General features: G+C 41.0%; 1 protein-coding gene across 3 annotated transcripts in view; it reads left to right on the forward strand.

Annotated features, from left to right (window-relative positions):
- ARHGEF9 (Cdc42 guanine nucleotide exchange factor 9) overlaps positions 1 to 19,563 on the forward strand; it is a 353,894-nt gene that overhangs the window by 275,758 nt on the left and 58,573 nt on the right. For all 3 annotated transcript variants that reach the window (XM_024757237.1, XM_024757239.1, XM_024757240.1), the window contains 2 exons: positions 6,775 to 7,007; positions 12,421 to 12,550. In XM_024757237.1, coding sequence (XP_024613005.1) covers positions 6,775 to 7,007; positions 12,421 to 12,550 — 363 coding nt within the window. The remainder of the gene's footprint in view (positions 1 to 6,774; positions 7,008 to 12,420; positions 12,551 to 19,563) is intronic.

The following is a 19,563-nucleotide window of genomic DNA, read 5'->3' on the forward strand; positions in this document are numbered from 1 at the left end:
TTGCATTTCTGTGATGATTAGTGATGTTGAGCATTCTTTCATGTGTTTGTTAGCAATCTGTATATCTTCTTTGGAGAAATGTCTATTTAGCTCGTCTGCCCATTTTGGGATTGGGTTTTTTGTTTCTTTGATATTGAGCTGCATGAGCTGCTTGTAAATTTTGGAGATTAATCCTTTGTCAGTTGCTTCATTTGCAAATATTTTCTCCCATTCTGAGGGATGTCTTTTCGTCTTGTTTATGTTTTCCTTTGCTGTGCAAAAGCTTCTATATTTCATTAGGCCCCATTTCTTTATTTTTGTTGTTATTTACATTTCTCTAGGAGATGGGTCAAAAAGGATCTTGCTGTGATTTGTGTCATAGAGTGTTCTGCCTATGTTTTCCTCTAAGAGTTTGATAGTGATACCTGTATCCTCTAGTCCATTCTCTAGTAGGTCTGCATCTTTATTCCCGTTCTGCACCTATGTTCTTCATGACCCTTTTCTTTTTAGATTCCAAATATATGTGTTAGCATATGGTATTTATGGCCTTACATATAGGTCTTTAATACATTTTGAGTTTATTGTTGTGTCTGGTGTTGGGGAGTGCTCTAATTTCATTCTTTTACATGTAGCTGTCCAATTTTCCCAGCAACACTTACTGAAGGGGCTATCTTTTCTGCACTGTATATTCTTGCCTTCTTTATCAAAAATAAGGTGACCATAGTTGCATGGGTTTATCTCTGGCTTTCTATCCTGTTCTATTGATCTATATTTCTGTTTTTGTGCCAGTACTATACTGTCTTGATTACTATAGCTTTGTAGTATAGTCTGAAGTAGGAGAGCCTGATTCCTCCAGCTCCATTTTTCTTTCTCAAGATTCCTTTGGCTATTCAGGGTCTTTTGTGTTTCCATTCAAATTGAGAATTGTTTTTGTTCTACTTCTGTGAAAAATGCCATTGGTAGTTTAAGGATTGCATTGAATCTGTAGATTGCTTTGGGTTGTACAGTCATTTTCATAATGTGGATTCTTCCAATCTAAGAACATGGTATATCTCTCCATCTGTTTGTATCATCTTTAATTTCTTTTATCAGTGTCTTATAGTTTTCTGCATACAGGTATTTTGTCTCCTTAGGTAGGTTTATTCCTAGGTGTTTTATTCTTTTTGTTGCAATGGAAAATGGGAGTGTTTCCTCAATTTCTCTTTCAATTTTTTCATCATAGTGTATAGGAATGCAAGAGACTTCTGGGCATTAATTTTGTATCACGCCACTTTACCAAATTCATTGATTAGCTCTAGTAGTTTTCTAGTAGCATCTTTAGGATGCTCTATGTATAGTATCATGGTATCTGCAAACAGTGACTGTCTTCTTTTCCATTTTGGATTCCTTTTATTTCTTTCTCTTCTCTGATTGCCATGCGTAAAACTTCCAAACCTATGTTGAATAGTGGTGAGAGTGGGCAACCTTGTCTTCTTCCAGATCTTAGAAGAAATGGTTTCAGTTTTTCACCATTGAGAACGATGTTGGCTGTGGGTTTGTCATATATGGCTTTATTATGTTGAGGTATGTTCCCTCTATGCTTACTTTCTGGAGAACTTTTATCATAAATTGGTGTTGATATTTGTCAAAAGCCTTTTCTACATCTACTGAAATTATCACATGGTTTTTATTCTTCAATTTGTTAATATGGTGTATAACATTGTTTCATTTGCATATATTGAAGAATCCATGCATTCCAGGGTTAAACCCTACTTGATCATGGTGTATGATCCTTTCAATGTGCTGTTGGATTCTGTTTGCTAGTATTTTATGGTGGATTTTTGCATCTATGTTGATCAGTGATATTGGCCTGTAGTTTTCTTTTTTTGTGACATCTTTGTCTGTTTTTGGTGTCAGAGTGATGGTGCCCTATTGAATGAGTGTGGGAGTGTTCCTCCCTCTGCTATATTTTGGGAGAGTTTGAGAAGAATATGTGTTAACTCTTCTCTAAGCATTTGATAGAATTCACCTGTGAAGCCTTTTGGCCCTATGCTTTTGTTTGTTGGAAGATTTTTAATCACAATTTCAATTATAGTGCTTGTGATTTGTCTCTTCATGTTTTTTTTATTTCTTCCTAGTTCAGTCTTGGAAGCTTGTACTTTTCTAAGAATTTTACCATTTCTTCCTGGCTGTGTATTTTATTTGCATATAGTTGCTTGTAGTAGTATCTCATGATCCCTTTTATTTCCACAGTGTCAGTTGTTACTTCTTTTTCATTTCTAATTTGGTTGCTTTGAGTCTTGTCCTTTCTTTTTTTCTTGATGAGTCTGGCTACTGGTATGTCAATTTTACCTTCTCAAAGAATCAGCTTTTAGTTTTATTGATATTTGATTTTTATCCTTTAACTTGTTAATATGGTGTATCACATTGATTGACTTGCATATATTGAAACAGTAGTTTCCTTCATTTCCTTTTCATTTATTTCTCATGTGATCTATATTATTTCTTTCCTTCTGCTAATGTTTTTTTTTGTTGTTCTCCTTTCTCTCATTGCTTTAGGTGTAAAGTTAGGTTGTTTATTTGAGATTTTCTTTTTTCTTGAGTTAAGATTGTATTGCTGTAAACTTCCCTCTTTAAAACTGCTTTTGTGGCATCCCATCGGTTTTGGGTCAATGTGTTTTCATTGTCATTTGTTTCTAGGTATTTTTTGATTTCCTCTTTGATTTCTTCTGTGATCTCTTGATTATTTAGTAGTGTATTGTTTAGCCTTCCTGTGTTTGTATTTTTTACAGTGTTTTCACTGTAATTGATATCTAGTCTCATAGCACTGTGGTTGGAAAAGATACTTGATACGATTTCAATTTTCTGAAATTTACCAAGGCTTGATTTGTGTCCCAAGATATGATCTATCCTGGAGAATGTTCCATGAGCACTTGAAAAGAAAGTGTATTCTGTTGTTTTGGGGTGGAATGTTCTATAAATATCAATTAATTCCATCTTGTTAAGTGTATCATTTAAAGCTTGTGTTTCCTTATTTATTTTCAGTTTGGATTATCTGTCCATTTGTGAAAGTGGGGTGTTAAAGTCCCCAGTATGATTGTTACTTTCAGTTTCCCCTTTTATGGCTGTTAGCATTTGCCTTATTTATTGAGGTGCTCCTATGTTGGGTGCATAAATATTTACACTTGTTATATCTTCTCTTGGATTGATCCCTTGATCAGTATGTAGTGTCCTTTTTGTCTCTTGTAATAGTCTTTATTTTAAAGTCTATTTTGTCTGTTATGAGTATTGGTATGCCAGATTTCCTTTGATTTCTATTTGCATAGAATATCTTTTTCCATCCCATCACTTTCAGTCTGTATGTGTCCCTAGGTCTGAAGTGGGTTGCTTGTAGACAGCATTTACACACGTCTTGTTCTTGTATCCATTCAGCCATTCTGTGTCCTTTGGTTGGAGAATTTAATCCACTTACATTTAAGGTAATTATTGATATATATGTTCCTATTACCACTTTCTTAATTATTTTTTGTAAGTCTTTTCCTTCTCTTGTGTTTCCTGCCTAGAGAAGTTGCTTTAGCATTTTTTGTAAAGCTGGTTTGATTGTGCTGAATTCTCTTAAGTTTTGCTAGTCTGTAAAAGTTTTAATTTTGCCGTCAAATCTGAATGAGATCCTTGCTGGGTAGAATAATCTTGGTTGTAGGTTTTTCCCTTTCATCACTTTTAATATGTCCTGCCACTCCCTTCTGGCTTGCAGAATTTCTGCTGAAAGATCAGCTGTTAAGCTTATGGGGATTCCCTTGTATGTTATTTTTTGCTTATCCCTTGCTGCTTTTAATATTTTTGGTTTGTATTTAATTTTTGATTGTTTCCGTAATATGTGTCTTGCCATGTTTCTTGGATTTATCCTGTATGGGACTCTCTGCTCTTCCAGGACTTGATTGACTATTTCCTTTCCCATGTTAGGGAAGTTTTCGACTATAGTCTCTTTAGATATTTTCTCAGACACTTTCCTTTTGTGTTCTTCTTCTGGGACCCCTATAATTTGAATTTTGTTGCATTTAATGTTGCCCCAGAAGTGTCTATTCATTCTTTTTTCTTTATTCTGCTCTGCCACAGGTATTTGCAGTATTCTATCTTCCAGCTCACTTATCCATTCTTCTGCCTCAGTTATTCTGCTATTGATTCCTTCTAGAGTATTTTTCCTTTCTTTTTTTTGTGTTCTTCACCACTGTTTGTTTGCTCTTGAGTTCTTCTAGGTCCTTGTTAAACACTTCTTGTATTTTCTCTATTCTATTTCTGAGATTTTGGATCATCTTTACTATCATTACTCTTAACTGTTTTTCAGGTAGACTGCCTATTTCCTCTTCATTTGTTTGTTCTGCTGGGTTTTTGCCTTGCTCCTTCATCTGCTTCATATTTCTCTGTCTTCTCATTTTGTTTAACTTAGTGTGTTTTGGCTCTCCTTTTCCTCAGCTTTGTAGTTCCCATTATTTTTCTTTTGCCCCCAGTGGGTGAGATTGGTTTATTTGCTTATGTAGGCTTCCTGGTGGATGGGACTGGTGCATTTGTTCTGGTTGGTGGAGATGGATCTTGTTTCTCTGGTGTGCAGGGCCACATCTGTTGTGGTGTTTTGTGGTGTCTGTCAACTTAGCATGACTTTAGGCAGCCTCTCTGCTAATTGGTGGGTTTTTGTTCCTGTCTTGCAAGTTGTTTGCTGTGGGGCATCCAGCACCAGAGCTTGCTGGCCATTGGGTGGAATGGGTCTTAGTGTTGATGAAGTCTCTGGGAGAGCTATTGCTTATTGATATTACATGGGGCTGGGAGGTCTCTGGTGGTCCAATATCCTGGACTTGGCTCTCCCACCTCAGAGGCTCATGCCCGTCATCCGGCTGGAGCACCAAAATCGTGCCAGCCACACAGCTTGGAAGTAAAGGAAGGAAAAAAAAAGAACGAACAGATAGAACCCCAAACCAAATGGTAAAAACAAAACTAAACAGACAAAATCAGACAAAGAAACGTACCCATGTGTGCATGCACACACACACACACATAAAAAACAGACAAAAAACAAAAAAACAACAAGAGCAGAAAAAGAAAACAAAACAAAACTACCAGACAGAACCCTAGGACAAATGATATCAAACCTAAAGAGACCAAATCATACAAATATGCATACACACATGCATTCACAAAAAGAGAAAAAGGGGGAAAAATTAAAAATAAAAATATTTTAAAAATTTAAAATAAAGGAAGGTAACAACCAAACCAATAAACAAATCCACCAGTGATAACAAGCACTTAAAACTAAGCTAAGAGAAACATAAAACCAAAAACAAATCAGACTTAGAAAGCAAACCCCAAGTCTACAGTTTCTCCCAAAGTCTACCACCTCAATTTTGGGAACATTTGTTGTCTATTCAGCTACTCCATAGATGCAGGGTTTTATCAAGTTGATTGTGGGGATATAATCCACTGCTCCTGAGGATGCATGGAGAAATTTCCCTTTCTATTCTTTGTTCACACAGCTCCTGGGATTCAGCTTTGGTTTTGGCCCTGCCTCTGCATGTAGGCCACCCTCAGGTGTCCGTTCCCCACCCAGACAGGAGTGGGTTCAAGCAGCAGCTGATTAGGGCTCTGTTGCTCACTCCAGCCAGGGAGAGGGAAAAGTATGGTAGTCAGAATTAGAATGTGGGGTGAGCCTGCAGCACCAGAGGCTGACATGACATTGCAACAGCCTGTGGTGCACCATGTGTTCTACCAGGGAAGTTGTCCCTGGATCATGGGACCCTGGCCATGGTTTGCTGCACAGGTTTCCACGGAAGTGTGGGTAGTGACCTGCACTTACACGAAGGATTCTTGGTGGCAGTGGCGGCAATGTTAACGGTCCATGCCCATCTCTGTGGTCCAGTCTGATAGCTGCAGCTCACTCCTGTCTCTGGAACTCATTTAGGTGGTGCTCTGCCCTCTGTGAGCACAAGGAGCAGGAATCCCCTCTCCTCGCACACCCCAAAACAGTGGTCTCTTGCCTCTCCATCTGATCCAGACATTTTCCCAGACTTCCTCCTGGCTAGCTGTGGTACACTAGTCCACTTCAGGCTGTCTTCACACAGCCAACCCCAGTCCTTTCCCTGAGGTCTGACCTCCGAAGCCTGAACCTCAGCTCTCAGCTCCCACCCCCCACGATGAGTGAGCAGACAAGCATCTTCGGCTGGTGAGCGCTGGTTGGCACTGATCCTCTGTGCGGGAATCTCTCCACTTTCCCTTCTGCACCCCTGTTTCTGCACTCTCCTCCATGGCTCTGAAGCTTTTCCCCCACCTGTTCCCACCAGTGAAGGGGCTTCCTAGTATGTGCAAACTTTTCCTCGTTCACAGCTCCCTCCCAGTGGTGGAGGTCCCATCCCTATTCTTTTGTCTCTGTTTTTTCTTTTTTCTTTTGCCCTGCCCAAGAACATGGGGAATTTTTTGCATTTTGGGAAGTCTGAGCTCTTCTGCCAGCATTCAGTAGGTGTTCTGTAGGAGTTGTTTCACATGTAGATGTATTTTTGATGTATTTGTGTGGAGGAAGGTGATCTCCATGTCTCACTCCTCCACCATCTTGAAGGTCTCTTTTATTTATTTTTATATATGAATTTTTACAGGTTGTCTAATTCCCAAATAATTTCTTTATTATTAAATTATGAATCAATGTAGGAAAGATTGACATTATCATTTTTATATTTCTACATAAGTAGAGGGTCTGTTTTCCCATTTCTCCAGAACTTCTTTTGGAGTTCTCAGTAGCCTTTCCCTTTCTCTCTATCTTTCCTCTGCTCACAGCAAGATGGATTCTGGATATACTCTGAGTACTGTAACAACCACCTGGACGCCTGTATGGAGCTCTCCAAACTGATGAAGGACAGCCGCTACCAGCACTTTTTTGAGGCCTGTCGCCTCTTGCAGCAGATGATTGACATTGCTATTGATGGTTTCCTTTTGACGCCAGTGCAGAAGATCTGCAAGTATCCCTTACAGTTGGCTGAGCTCCTCAAGTATACCGCCCAGGACCATAGGTAAGGGATTGAGGGAGGCAGGAGTGAAGGAGAGAGCCTCCTCTACATGTTAATCCTTATTGAGAATGTATGTCCTCTTGTCTTTTCTGAATTTCTGTTAGCTTACATACACAATGGGATGATGACATATTCTTGCTTACCTCTGAAGACTGTTGTGTATATAAAGTGAGACAATGCTTATCAGTTGCTTATAAACTTATAAATCAATATACACACAAAATCAGTGTTCATCGTTATTGTACCACTTAGACACTACCTTCAGGGAGCTTATAGCCTGGTCCTTAGTCCTGAGTTCAGCCAAGTGAATCAACTGTTTATTCTACTCTGCTCAATAGAGTCAAATATCCTGGTAACAGACTGCCCTACTTGTACTGACCTGACCTTAGATTTCTTCTGAAAGGCTACACCCCTGGTCTTCTTTAGTCTTTTACACCCTCCTCTGCCTCATCCCAACTGTACCTTCCCCTTAGACACACAGCATGACTGGGGGAAAATAGACTTGAGACTTCCCCTGAAGTTTTCTCAAAGTTTTTCAGTATTTTCAAGAAAACCAACCCAAAAAGGACGAAGGAGCTTATCTTTCTCTGAATGGAAATGACACTCCTAACCCTCTATTAGTAAGGTATATGCTGGGAGTCATCTCCAACAGTGGGAATGGTCTACAGTGAACCATCCCCTATTTTTTCACGTGCTTTGCTTCATGACCTAGAGCCCCCAGCCTATTTATAGCCTGCTTTTAATTGGTATTAAATCCGTGACCTTAGGTTTATTGCCCCACCTCTCAGCTCTCTTCCTGATTGATCACTATAAGAATAAAGAAGGCCTTTGCCAAATTTCCCTTAGTTTCTGCTTGCTTCTCATCAGGCCTGCTTCGTACTTTCATTTGGCTCCACTGCCTGGTTTCCTTGGATCTGACTTCCAGACCTAGTTGCATAAGGCCATCGGTATGTGTCAGTTTTTTGTTTTTTTTTTTATGTCAAGCTTCTAGGCCAATCCCTAGGTTCATTTTTAAGTTGATGTTGTTCTTTAGCATATCATGGGTTATGTGCTTCAGTGGTCTGAAGCCCTGGACAGATTTCAGATTTGAAACCAAATGTAGTAGCAGTGGACTCTCCCATTGTATGAGTAACATCACCAGTGGTAACTCTGCCTTCCTTGCTCTGTTGGCTGTGAGCGAGGCAGGTATAGAAGGACCTTGCAAAGGAGGACTCTGTTCCCTTCTCCCTGAGTCTGTTTACTAGCTGGGGAATAGTGGGAGTACTAATTAGACATGAAATTTGGAGGTGACTAAATCTCACTTAAAAGATTTAATACAGCCCATTGCCAAAACTGAGTCCCAAGTTTTCTAAGGAGAAAACTTGTGAGAGCTAATAGGATATTAAAGAACCCCAACTAAAATATCTTAATATTTTAAAAATAAAAATGGAAAACATCTATGGCACCTAAAATGGAAAGGGCCTTAGAGGAAGTTCTTCTAGTCAGACTTATTCATTCTATGGCTAGACAGACTGAGTCCCAGAAAGGGAAAATGACAAAGAGCAAGTCTGTGGCAAAGCAGGGACACAAAGTATGGACAGTGGTCTGGGAACCTAACTTTTTAAAGAACGCTCCAGGTGATTTTCATGCCAAGGAAGATTTGTGAGCCATTGTACTAGCCAGTCTGGAAGGCCTTTTCTAGTTCTGCCATCCCATGTTGTAATGAATCTAAATGACCTCCACAGGAATACTTCAAGGTGCTAAGTGACCAGAAGCAGCCACTATTGCACCTAAATCTCAGTGGAACTGCTTCCAGACCAGTGGTTTTAAAACCAGTATATATATATATTTTTTAAACCAGTATATTTAAAGAGTGATTCTCAAATGTTTTTATATCACAGCTCATCTCCCACCTACTCCTGAGTGTCTGCTCTAAAAATTATACTTGTGGACTGATGATATTAACTAGGTAAATTATGTATTTACATAAATGTTTTTAAGAGCCCCCCAAGGACCAATTTTAAAGCACAGCCAAAAATTATGTTTGTCTTTTAGACCAAAGCAACATCAGGGCCTTTTGGGTTTAGTGGGAGCCAACAAGATAGCATATGTCCCTGGGATTTCCCATTCCTGTGCACCTTCACCTTGTGAGTGGAACCCCTGCATCAAGGCCTTCTTACCCTCTGGGTCTCTGGTTCCCTCTCCTTCCACCCCTAGGCTCAGGGGTGCTGAGAGAATGGCTCAGGTAGTCGCAGGCTACATCAATCCCTGTCCTCATTTGGGGTGACCCATTGGGCCTAGCACTATCCCCAGGCCATGGGCCACTCCTTCTTACAGGCCTCAGAAAGCTATATCAAGGTGATAGCTCCTGTGATGCATGCCAAAGTAGCTTGGGTTTGAAGGCAATTAGAGGCTACTGCCAGGTTGAAGACTTAGGTCGGTAGGTGTTCAGATAGGTAGGTCTGAAATGCAAGCAGGCAGAGTAGTCCCTGAGGGAGAAGATTAGGTGGATAGAGAGTGGTAAATGGAGAATAATACTACCATTGTTTACAGAAGGGTGACATGTCCCCAGCCCCCGACCCAACCTTGCTTAAGCTGCTAAGAAGAAAGACTACGAGAAGGGGGTTAGCTGACCTGCCTGGAACAAGACAATCTTGGTTCAGTCAGTCTCCTCACTAGGGTGCTGGGCTCAGACCTCATCTGGAAGCCTGAGGGCTCTGAGCAGGGTTCAGGCTAGACCACAGCTATTTACTTTTTTCTCTCACCCACTCCTAAAGCTAGTGGGGAAGGTTAGAGATGGTGACATACCCCCCTCTAACCATCGTGAGAAAGGCAGCCAGCTAAAAGTGGCAAAGGTTGACTGACAGTATGGCACAGTGGCAGTGATAAATTCATGGCTAAGTAGTACAAGGGGTCAGGCAGAGGTAATAAGCATTCTCATGCCAGCACTGTCCAATAGGACTTTGTACAGTGATGTAAATGTTCCATATCTCTGTGGTTTAATATAGTAGACACTGGCCACATATGGCTATTGAGTACTGAGAAATGTAGCTGATGCAACTAAAGAACTAAATTTTAAAATTTTATTTAATTCTAATTAAATGTGGCTAGTGGCTACCATATTTGACAGTGTAACTCTATGCTTTACCTCCTAGAAAGTGGCTTAAGGCATTTTCCTGATGCTCTCAAATCAGGGAGGAATAGCATGGGAGACAGAAAAAGGACCTAAAGAACAGGGGTGCTTATTTACGTCAGCAACTTCTGCACTGCAACCACCCCTTCTGTCATTACCCTACCTTGCTTCTAAATGGCAAGCTCAGATAGTCTTGCCAGGGAAAAACTTTGACAGTTTTACAGAGCACAATAACTCCCCCACGGGTTGGAGCAAGTAACTGTAAAAGAATGAAATGTAACAGAAACAAATGTAATATTCTGTAGTTTGGTCTAAGAAATCAACAATTCAAGGACAGACTGAGAGACATACAGCTTCTAGACAGCATATTTTAAAGAAATTTAAGAAGTACTGGTTGATCATAAGTTCAGTATGAGTCAGAAGTGAGATCCACAAGAAAAACTGGTAACAGCTAACATTCATTAAGGCTCAGGATAAAGAGGGTTTGGTGTGTGTGTGTGTGTGTGTGGGTGTGTGTGTGTGTGTGTGTGTGTGTGTGTGTGTGTGTGTGTGTGTGTGTGTGTGTGTGTGTGTGTGTGTGTGTGTGTGTGTGTGTGTGTGTGTGTGTGTGTGTGTGTGTGTGTGTGTGTGTGTGTGTGTGTGTGTGTGTGTGTGTGTGTGTGTGTGTGTGTGTGTGTGTGTGTGTGTGTGTGTGTGTGTGTGTGTGTGTGTGTGTGTGTGTGTGTGTGTGTGTGTGTGTGTGTGTGTGTGTGTGTGTGTGTGTGTGTGTGTGTGTGTTAACAGAGTTGTCTTGAGACAGAATAGACTGGTTAGGATTTGTAGTGAGTATCCTGTCACTGTAGGTGATAAAATGTAGTAACGTTTGAAGACTATGGTCTGGCAGGTGTGCAGAGAACAGACTGGAGCCAGGGAGGCCAGCTAAGAGGAGGTGCTGTGTCTCATCTGCCCTAGCAGTTAGAACTCCCTTTCTTCTGTTCCTATGACTGGTCCACCACCCCACACCTCAATGTATTAGGGAAGAAAAAGACAGTTGCCCTGCTCTTCTTTTTCTCTTCTCTTCTTTCAAATTGGTGCAGGGACAGTGAGCAGGTTAGTGACCACAAAGCATGTTCAGCTTCTCTAAGGAAAAGTTTGTTAAGACTGAACTGTAACTCATCCTCCTGCCTTCCCAACTTATTATTCCACCAAATGTCTGGGATCTAACTTTCAATCTTCTTTTCACAGGAGCCATTTGACTGGAAATTAGATCAGACAAACAGAGAAAACTGGGCAGGATGGTATAACCTTCAACAAGTGGGCCATCCAAAGTCCCAGGAAAATGGGGCCTAGGATTGTACTTCTGGAGTTAGAGGTTTTGAGAGACAACCCATATAATGTCTATACTAGAGAAATGTTTGTTTTGTATTAATAATACTGCAGACATTTGCTGTGAGCCAAGAGTAAAACAGTTTTCATGGATTATTAAAACTTCAGCAAATTCTACTGTAATTCTCCCCATTTTACAGATGAGGAAACTGAGTCACTGAGACTGAGAATGAGATTGTCAAAGGCCACACCACTAGTCAGTGACTAAACTAGGGTTTGTGTTCAAGGAGTCTGGCTCCAGTCTCTGTTCTTAACCACAATGCTACATCCAATCTCTATATTGTATAGGAGGAAAGGTTTGGATGTTATTTTACAGTGACTTTGGGCAGAGTTCCCTAGAAATAGGTGCTAGAACAGATGGTAAAGTTCTCTGGACCATGCCATGTGTGAGGCTCCCTTCCTCATCCTTGGCTGGTTGTATCAGATAGGTACAAAAATAATGGCATAGCAAAGATGAGTCTGTTTCTCTTTCATAGAGAAAACGCCTGCAGGTAGGCAGTTTATGGCTGCCTTGCTGTCTCCATGATTATCAGAGACTCCTTCCAGTTTTCTCTTATCCTATCCTTAGGAGTATGGGCCTTGTCCTTATGTTCTAAGATGGTTGCTAGAACTTCAGCCATCACATCTAAATATTCTTAAGCGTCAGGTTTAAGTAAGGACCAAAGAAGGGCATGCTGTTTTCCTTAAAGGTAGTTTTTCAAAAGTTCTACCCAACATTTCTATTTACATATCACTGGACAGAACTTGATCGTATAAGTCACCTCTTACTGTAAAGAAGGATAGAAAATGTAGTCTTTTGTACCATGTGGCATGAATTCTATCTAAAATCAGGGCTCTCTTGCTAAGTAGGAAGAGGAGAATGGATGTTAGTGTTGGCACCCAGCACATTGGTTCAATGGCACATTGACTCATCCAACTTGTAATTTTGTGTCTTCACAGTGACTACAGGTATGTGGCAGCTGCTCTGGCTGTCATGAGAAATGTGACTCAGCAGATCAATGAACGCAAGCGGCGCTTGGAGAATATTGACAAGATTGCCCAGTGGCAGGCCTCTGTCCTAGACTGGGAGGTAGGACCCTTACTAACAGGGACATTGGAGAGTCTGAATACCTTAGCCAGAACCTCACATCTTAGCCAAAGATGAGCAAACAGTAATTATATTTGAAGAGCATCAGAAAGGATTTAGATTAGAGCCAAGGCAAAACTTCCTGCTAATAAAAGGTGTTGTGTACTTGAATAGCTTTCTAAGAATGTTGGAGAAATCTCGGTTGCAATATTTCATTAGGAAAGGAAAGATTCATCTATTTGGGTATTGCTAAGAAATAATTGGGTTAACTCAGTAGCCTTTCAAAGCTCTTTCAAGTCCTGGAATTTTATCACCACCAGATGAACACTTGGATAAGGAGTAATAGGTAATAATTCACTCCCAGGCACAGAGTGCAAGGTTGGTTCTCTGATGCAGGCCAGCCAACATACTTCTTCTTTTCCTCTTCGTGAGATCACCTCACCCTGACATATCTACTAGTTCTATCCAAGCCTGCACACTTCAGGCCACAACCATCATCCCTGCCCAACTGACAGGCCAAATTCTGTTTTTTAATTATCTGCTTATAAAAATAATCCCTGAGCCTTCCATTCTATTGGAATTGGCCACGACTTCTCTGAACTCAGAAAGCCTTCACTAAAGCATTGTCTTCTGAGATGCTAACTTTCAGAGGATATACACAGCCTAACAAATAAATGGAGCTTTTGCCTCTTATGCCACTGCTCTGTTGAAGTTCCTGAGGTGTCTGTTAAACAGAAAAAAGAGCTGTGAACTTTAAGGCCTCACAGGTACCTGTGTGTTAAGTACACTATTTATTGTTTCTCTCTTGTGCCCATCAAGAGAACCAGGAGTAATGACATTTCACATTTATCTCTCAGACCCAAGTTATGAAATCTGACAGTCCACAGCTAATATAACCAAGACAGTAGAGGCAGGACATGCTACCAGGGAGGAGGTGGCAATCTTAAGCTTCATGATCATAGTGTAGAAGTTGAGTCAGCTCCCCATTCCTCTGGCCTCCACACAGGTATAATTTCTTGTAATTTGAGAGCTAGTAGCTCTCTAACTTCTCATATAGTTTAGCACATTCCAAGGGAATGAAACAGCCTTACAGTTACTTAACCAATGTCCAGAAAAAGTCATCTTTCCTTTATTCTGCTACTTCTGTTCCTCTTTAATGTACATGGCTGGAAATGTCAACAGTTCTGAGCAGCTGGCATATTTTTGAGTCTTATTTGAAGGATAATGTCCCCATAAAGAGTAGAAAACAGCAGTGATTCTTTGAGATGCAAGGAGAGGAAGGAATCTATATAAAGAGATCTTCTTGCTCATAAGAAGAAAACAGCACTGGTGCAGACTTATTAGGAAATCATGGATTCTCCTTCCCCTGTGTCTGGTTTGCTTTGGATAGTTTCCTGATCAGAGGGCTGGATCAAATGACCTCTAGAAAGATCGCTAATTCTCAGGCACTCTGAAACTGTGGCTGATTAGCAGGCCTCTTTTTCTCTACCCCTGTGGGGATTCTCTGTAATAGGATGTTCCCAGCAGCAGTTGTCTTTCTATTCCCTGAAACATTTTTCCCCTTCCCAATACCTGGAAGACCTTCTAATTCCTCCATGGGCTCTTGGCCTCCAGTCCCTGCAGCTGGGGCCATGGGAGACCAAGAATAGCTTAAAATTCTTTGGCCTGTTCAGGGAGCTTCACTAACACCTAACATGAAAGCACTGAAATATGATTTAAAGACTCAGCATCTCAGAAGGAATTTTATTTGTTTTTGTCTATAGTTGGGGGTTGGGAAACAAAGGAAAGTCTTTCGAATAGGAGGCAGTTACTTTCTGCCTCCTTTGTTAGCATGATTGACTGGTCCTCTAATCTCATCCAAGCCCACACAACCCTGCTTGACAAAGTGCTTCTTTATTTAAGTTAGTAAGAAGAAAAATTCCTTGTGGTTAACTTTTCAGACTCTGAGGTCACTGTACAACTGACCAGCTTCAGAAGGTTTGCCCTCTATGAAGCATTTTCTTTAGCAAGGCCTGATGGGTACATTTCAGAGGCCAGGACCAAAGTTTCGATCAAGTGTGCCATATCTAGTCTTAAATATTTCTAAAATGTCAGAGTCAGTAGGTCTCTTAGGGAACTCCCCAAAGAACATCTCTGGCCATGCTTATGCACATGTGTGCGCACACACACACATGCACACATGCAAACCTTGTAATGATGGTGGAAGTCTGAGAAGCCTATTTCTGACTGAGGCCAAACAGCAAGTCAATGACAAAACTAAAACTTGAATCTAGTCTCCAGATTCCCTGGGGGGTGTTCTTTATACTGCTGCACCACATACTCTTCCAGCCTTCTGCTTCCTACAGCCCAGTTGCTTCCCTTTATGATATTGCAGGGACTTGTTTCTGCAGTAAAGTGTCCATATCTAAGCAAGAGAGTAAGACTGCCTTGGGGGGAAGTCCAACTCCTGGTAAGGCTAAAGGTAGATGAGTGCTGGGGAGCCTCCCACAGAAAGCAATAGGATATGTCCATCCCATGGCTGGTTGGCTATTGGCTTGGGTGGCTCAACCTCACTGATTCCCTGGTATAGGTTTTTTCTATGTTCCACCTACCCGAGCAGTTGGACATTCAGAAAGAAGTCCTGCCAGCTTGGTGGGTGCAGCTGTGGACAAGCCTTGCAAATCAAGAAAATGAAGCAGTGCTTTGCTCTCTCTGCCACTCACTTGCCTCCTCCACATATTTGAATAAACAGGGCGGGTATCAAAAGCATCTACATAATAATTTCAGTTTGATTTGTCAAATGAAAAAGAAGAGTCAGGAGACCTTCAAGATGGCGGAGGAGTAAGACATGGAGATCACCTTCCTCCCCACAAATACATCTGAAATACATCTACATGTGAAACAACTCCTACGGAATGTTAGCAGAAGACCTCAGACTTCCCAAAAGTAAAGAAATTCCCCATGTACCTGGGTAGGGCAGAAGAAAACAGAAAAAAACAGAGACAAAAGAATAGGGATGGGACCGACACCTCTGGGAGGGAGGAGTGAAGGAGGAAAAGTTTTCACACACTAGGAAACCCCTTCACTGGTGGAGACGGGGTGTGGCGGGGGAAGCTTTGGAGCCATGGAGGAGAGCACAGCAGCAAGGGTGCAGAGAGCAAAGTGGAGAGATTCCCACACAGAGGATCAGTGCCAACCAGCACGCACCAGCCTGAGAGGCTTGTCTGCTCACCAGCCAGGGCGGGTGGGGGCTGGGAGCTGAGGCTATGGATTCGGAGGTCGGATCCCAGGGAGAGGACTGGGGTTGGCTGCATGAACACAGCCTGAAGGGGGTTAGTGCGGCACAGCTAGCCAGGAGGGAGTCCAGGAAAATGTCTGGAACTGCCTAAGAGGATAGAGACCATTGTTTCAGGGTGCACGAGGAGAGACGGTTCAGAGCACTGCCTAAACCAACTCCAGAGCTGGGTGCGAGCCACGCCTATCAGCATGGACACCAGAGATGGGCATGAAATGCTAAGGCTGCTGATGCAGCCACCAAGAAGCCTGTGTGCAAGCACCAGTCACTATCCACACAATCCCTCCCAGGAGACTGTGCAGCCCACCACTGCTAGGGTCCCGTGATCCAGGGACAACATCCACGGGAGAAAACATGGCGTTCTTCAGGCTGTTGCAATGTCACACCAGCCTCTGCCGCTGCAGACTCGCCCTGCATTTCATACCCCTCCCTACCCGCCTGAGCTGAGTGAGCCAGAGCCCTCTAATCAACTGCTACTTTAGCCCCTTCCTGTCTGAGTGAAGAACAGATGCCCTCAGATGACATACACGCAGAGGCAGGGCCAAATCCATAGCTGAACCCCAGGAGCTGTGCAAACAAAGAAGAGAAAGGGAAATTTCTACCAGCGGCCTCAGGAGCAGTGGATTAAATCTCGACAATCATCTTAATGTACCCTGAATACATGGAATACCTGAATAGACAACGAATCAGCCCGAAATTGAAGTGCCGGACTTTGGGAGCAACTGCAAACTTGGGGTTCACTTTCTACATCTAATTTGTGTCTGGTTTTACGTTTATCTTAGTTTAGTATTAAAAGTTTATTATCAGTGGTAGATTCATTTATTGATTTGGTTTCTCTCTTCTTTTTATATATATATATCTATATTTTTTTCTTTTTCTCCTTTTGTGAGTGTGTATGTGTATGATCAGTCCTGTACCTCTGAGTAGAGAGAGCTGAGTTTAGGACATTGGTCCACCAGAGACCTCCTAGCACCACATAATATCAAACAGCAAAAGCTCTCCCATAGATCTCCATCTCAATGCTAAGACCCAGCTCCACTCAATGACCAGCAAGCTACAGTGCTGGACAAGCTATGCCAAAAAACTAGCAAGACAGGAACACAACTCCACCCAATAGCAAAGAGGCTGCCTAATATCATGCAAATGTCAAAACACCGCAAAACCCACCACTGGACATGGTCTCACCCACCAAAAGACAAGATCCAGTCTCATCCACCAGAACACAGGCACCAGACCCTTACCAGGAAGCCGAAACAACCCACTGAACCAACCTTAACCACTGGGCACAGACAACAAAAACAATGGGAACTACGAACCTCCAGCCTGTGAAAAGGAGACCCCAAACACAGTAAGTTAAGCATAATGAAAACACAGGGAAAAACACAGCAGACAAAGGAGCAAGGTAAAAACCCACCACACCAAACAAATGAAGAGGAAATAGGCAACCTACCTGAAAAAGAATTCATCATAATGATAGTAAAGATGATCCAAAATCTTGGAAAAGGAATGAAGAAAATACAAGAAACGTTTAACAAGAACCTAGAAGAACTGAAGAGCAAACAATGATGAGAAACACAATAAACGAAATAAAAAAATTCTCTAGAAGGAATCAGTAGCAGAATAACTGAGGCAGAAGAATGGATAAATGACGTGGAAGGTGAAAGAGTGGAAATAACTACTGCAGAGCAGAATAAAGAAAAAAGAATGAAAAGAACTGAGGACAGTCTCAGAGACCTCTGGGACAACATTACCGCACCAACATTCGAATTATAGGGGTCACAGAAGAAGAAGAGAAAAAGAACAGGACTAAGAAAAATTTTGAAGAGATTATAGTTGAAAACTTCCCTAATATTGGAAAGGAAATAGTCAATCAAGTCCAGGAAGCACATAGAGTCCAATACAGGATAAATTCAAGGAAAAACATGCCAACACACATATTAATCAAACTATCAAAAATTAAATACAGGGAAAAATATTAAAAGCAGCAAGGCAAAAGCAACAAATAACATACAAGGGAATCCCATAAAGTTAACAGCTGATCTTTCAGCAGAAACTCTGCAAGCCAGCAGGGAGTGGCAGGACATATTTAAAGTGATGAAAGGGAAAAACCTACAACCAAGATTACACAGCAAGGATATCACTCAGATTTGAAGGAGAAATTTAAAACTTTACAGACAAGCAAAACTTAAGAGAATTCAGAACCAGCAAACCGGATTTACAACAAATGCTGAAGGAAATTCTCTATGCAGGAAACACAGAAGAAGGGAAAAATATACAATAACGAACCCCAAACAATTAGGAAAATGTTATTAGGAACATACATATCGATAACTACCTTAAATGTAAATGCATTAAATGTTCCAAACACAAGACATAGACTGGCTGAATGGATACAAAAATAAGACCCGTATATACGCTGTCTACAAGAGACCCACATCAGACCTAGGGACTCATACAGACAATAAGTGAGGGGATGGAAAAAAATATTCCATGTAAATGGAAATCAAAAGAAAGCTGGAGTGGTAATTCTCATATCAGACAAAATAGACTTTAAAATAAAGACTATTACAAGAGACAAAGAAGGACACTACATAATGATCAATGGATCATTCCAAAAAGAAGGTATAACAACTGTAAATATTGATGCACCCAACATAGGAGCACCTCAATACATAAGGCAAATGCTAACAGCCATAAAACCGGAAATGGACATTAACACAATCATAGTAGGGGGCTTTAACACCCCACTTTCACCAACGGACATATCATCCAAAATGAAAATTAATAGGGAAACACAAACTTTAAATGATATTCTAAACAAGACGGACGTAACTGATATTTATAGGACATTCCAATGGAAAACAACAGAATACAGTTTCTTATCAAGAGCTCATGGAACATTCTCCAGGATAGATCATATCTTGGGTCACAAATCAACCCACGATAAGTTAAGAAAATTGAAATTGCATCAAGTATCTTTTCCAACCACAATGCTATGAGATTAGATATCAATTACAGGGAAAAAAACCTATAAAAACTACAAACACATGGAGGCTAAACAATACACTACTAAATAACCAAGAGATCACTGAAGAAATCAAAGACAGTATCAAAAAAATACCTAGAAACAGATGACAATGAAAACACAATGATCCAAAACTCTTGGGATGCAGCAAAAGCAGTTCTAAGAGGGAAGTTTATAGCAATACAATCCTGCCTCAAGAAACAAGAAACATCTCAAATAAACAACCTAACCTTACACATAAAGCAATTAGAGAAAGAAAAACAAAAAAATAACCCAAAGATAGCAGAAGTAAAGAAATCATAAAGATTAGGTCAGAAATAAATGAAGAAGAAATGAAGGAAATGATAGCAAATATCAGTAAAACTAAAAGCTGGTTCTTTCAGAAGATAAACAAAATTGATAATCTATTAGCCAGACTCATCAAGAAGAAAAGGTAGAAGACTCAAATCAACAGAATTACAAATGAAAAAGGAGAAGTAACAGCTGGCATTGCAGAAATGCAAAGGATCATGAGAGATTACTGCAGGCCACTAAATGCCAATAAAATGGACAACCAGGAAGATATGGAAAATTCCTTAGACAAGTGCAACCTTCTCAGGCTGAACCAGGAAGAAATTGAAAATATAAGCAGACCAATCACGAGCACTAAAATTGAGATGGTGAATAAAAATCTTCCAACAAACAAAAGCCCAGGAACAGATGGCTTCACAGGCAAAT

This window comes from Neophocaena asiaeorientalis, unplaced genomic scaffold, assembly GCF_003031525.2.
Source record: "Neophocaena asiaeorientalis asiaeorientalis breed wild unplaced genomic scaffold, Neophocaena_asiaeorientalis_V1.1 scaffold360, whole genome shotgun sequence".
In the NCBI taxonomy this organism is placed as follows: Eukaryota; Metazoa; Chordata; class Mammalia; order Artiodactyla; family Phocoenidae; genus Neophocaena; species Neophocaena asiaeorientalis.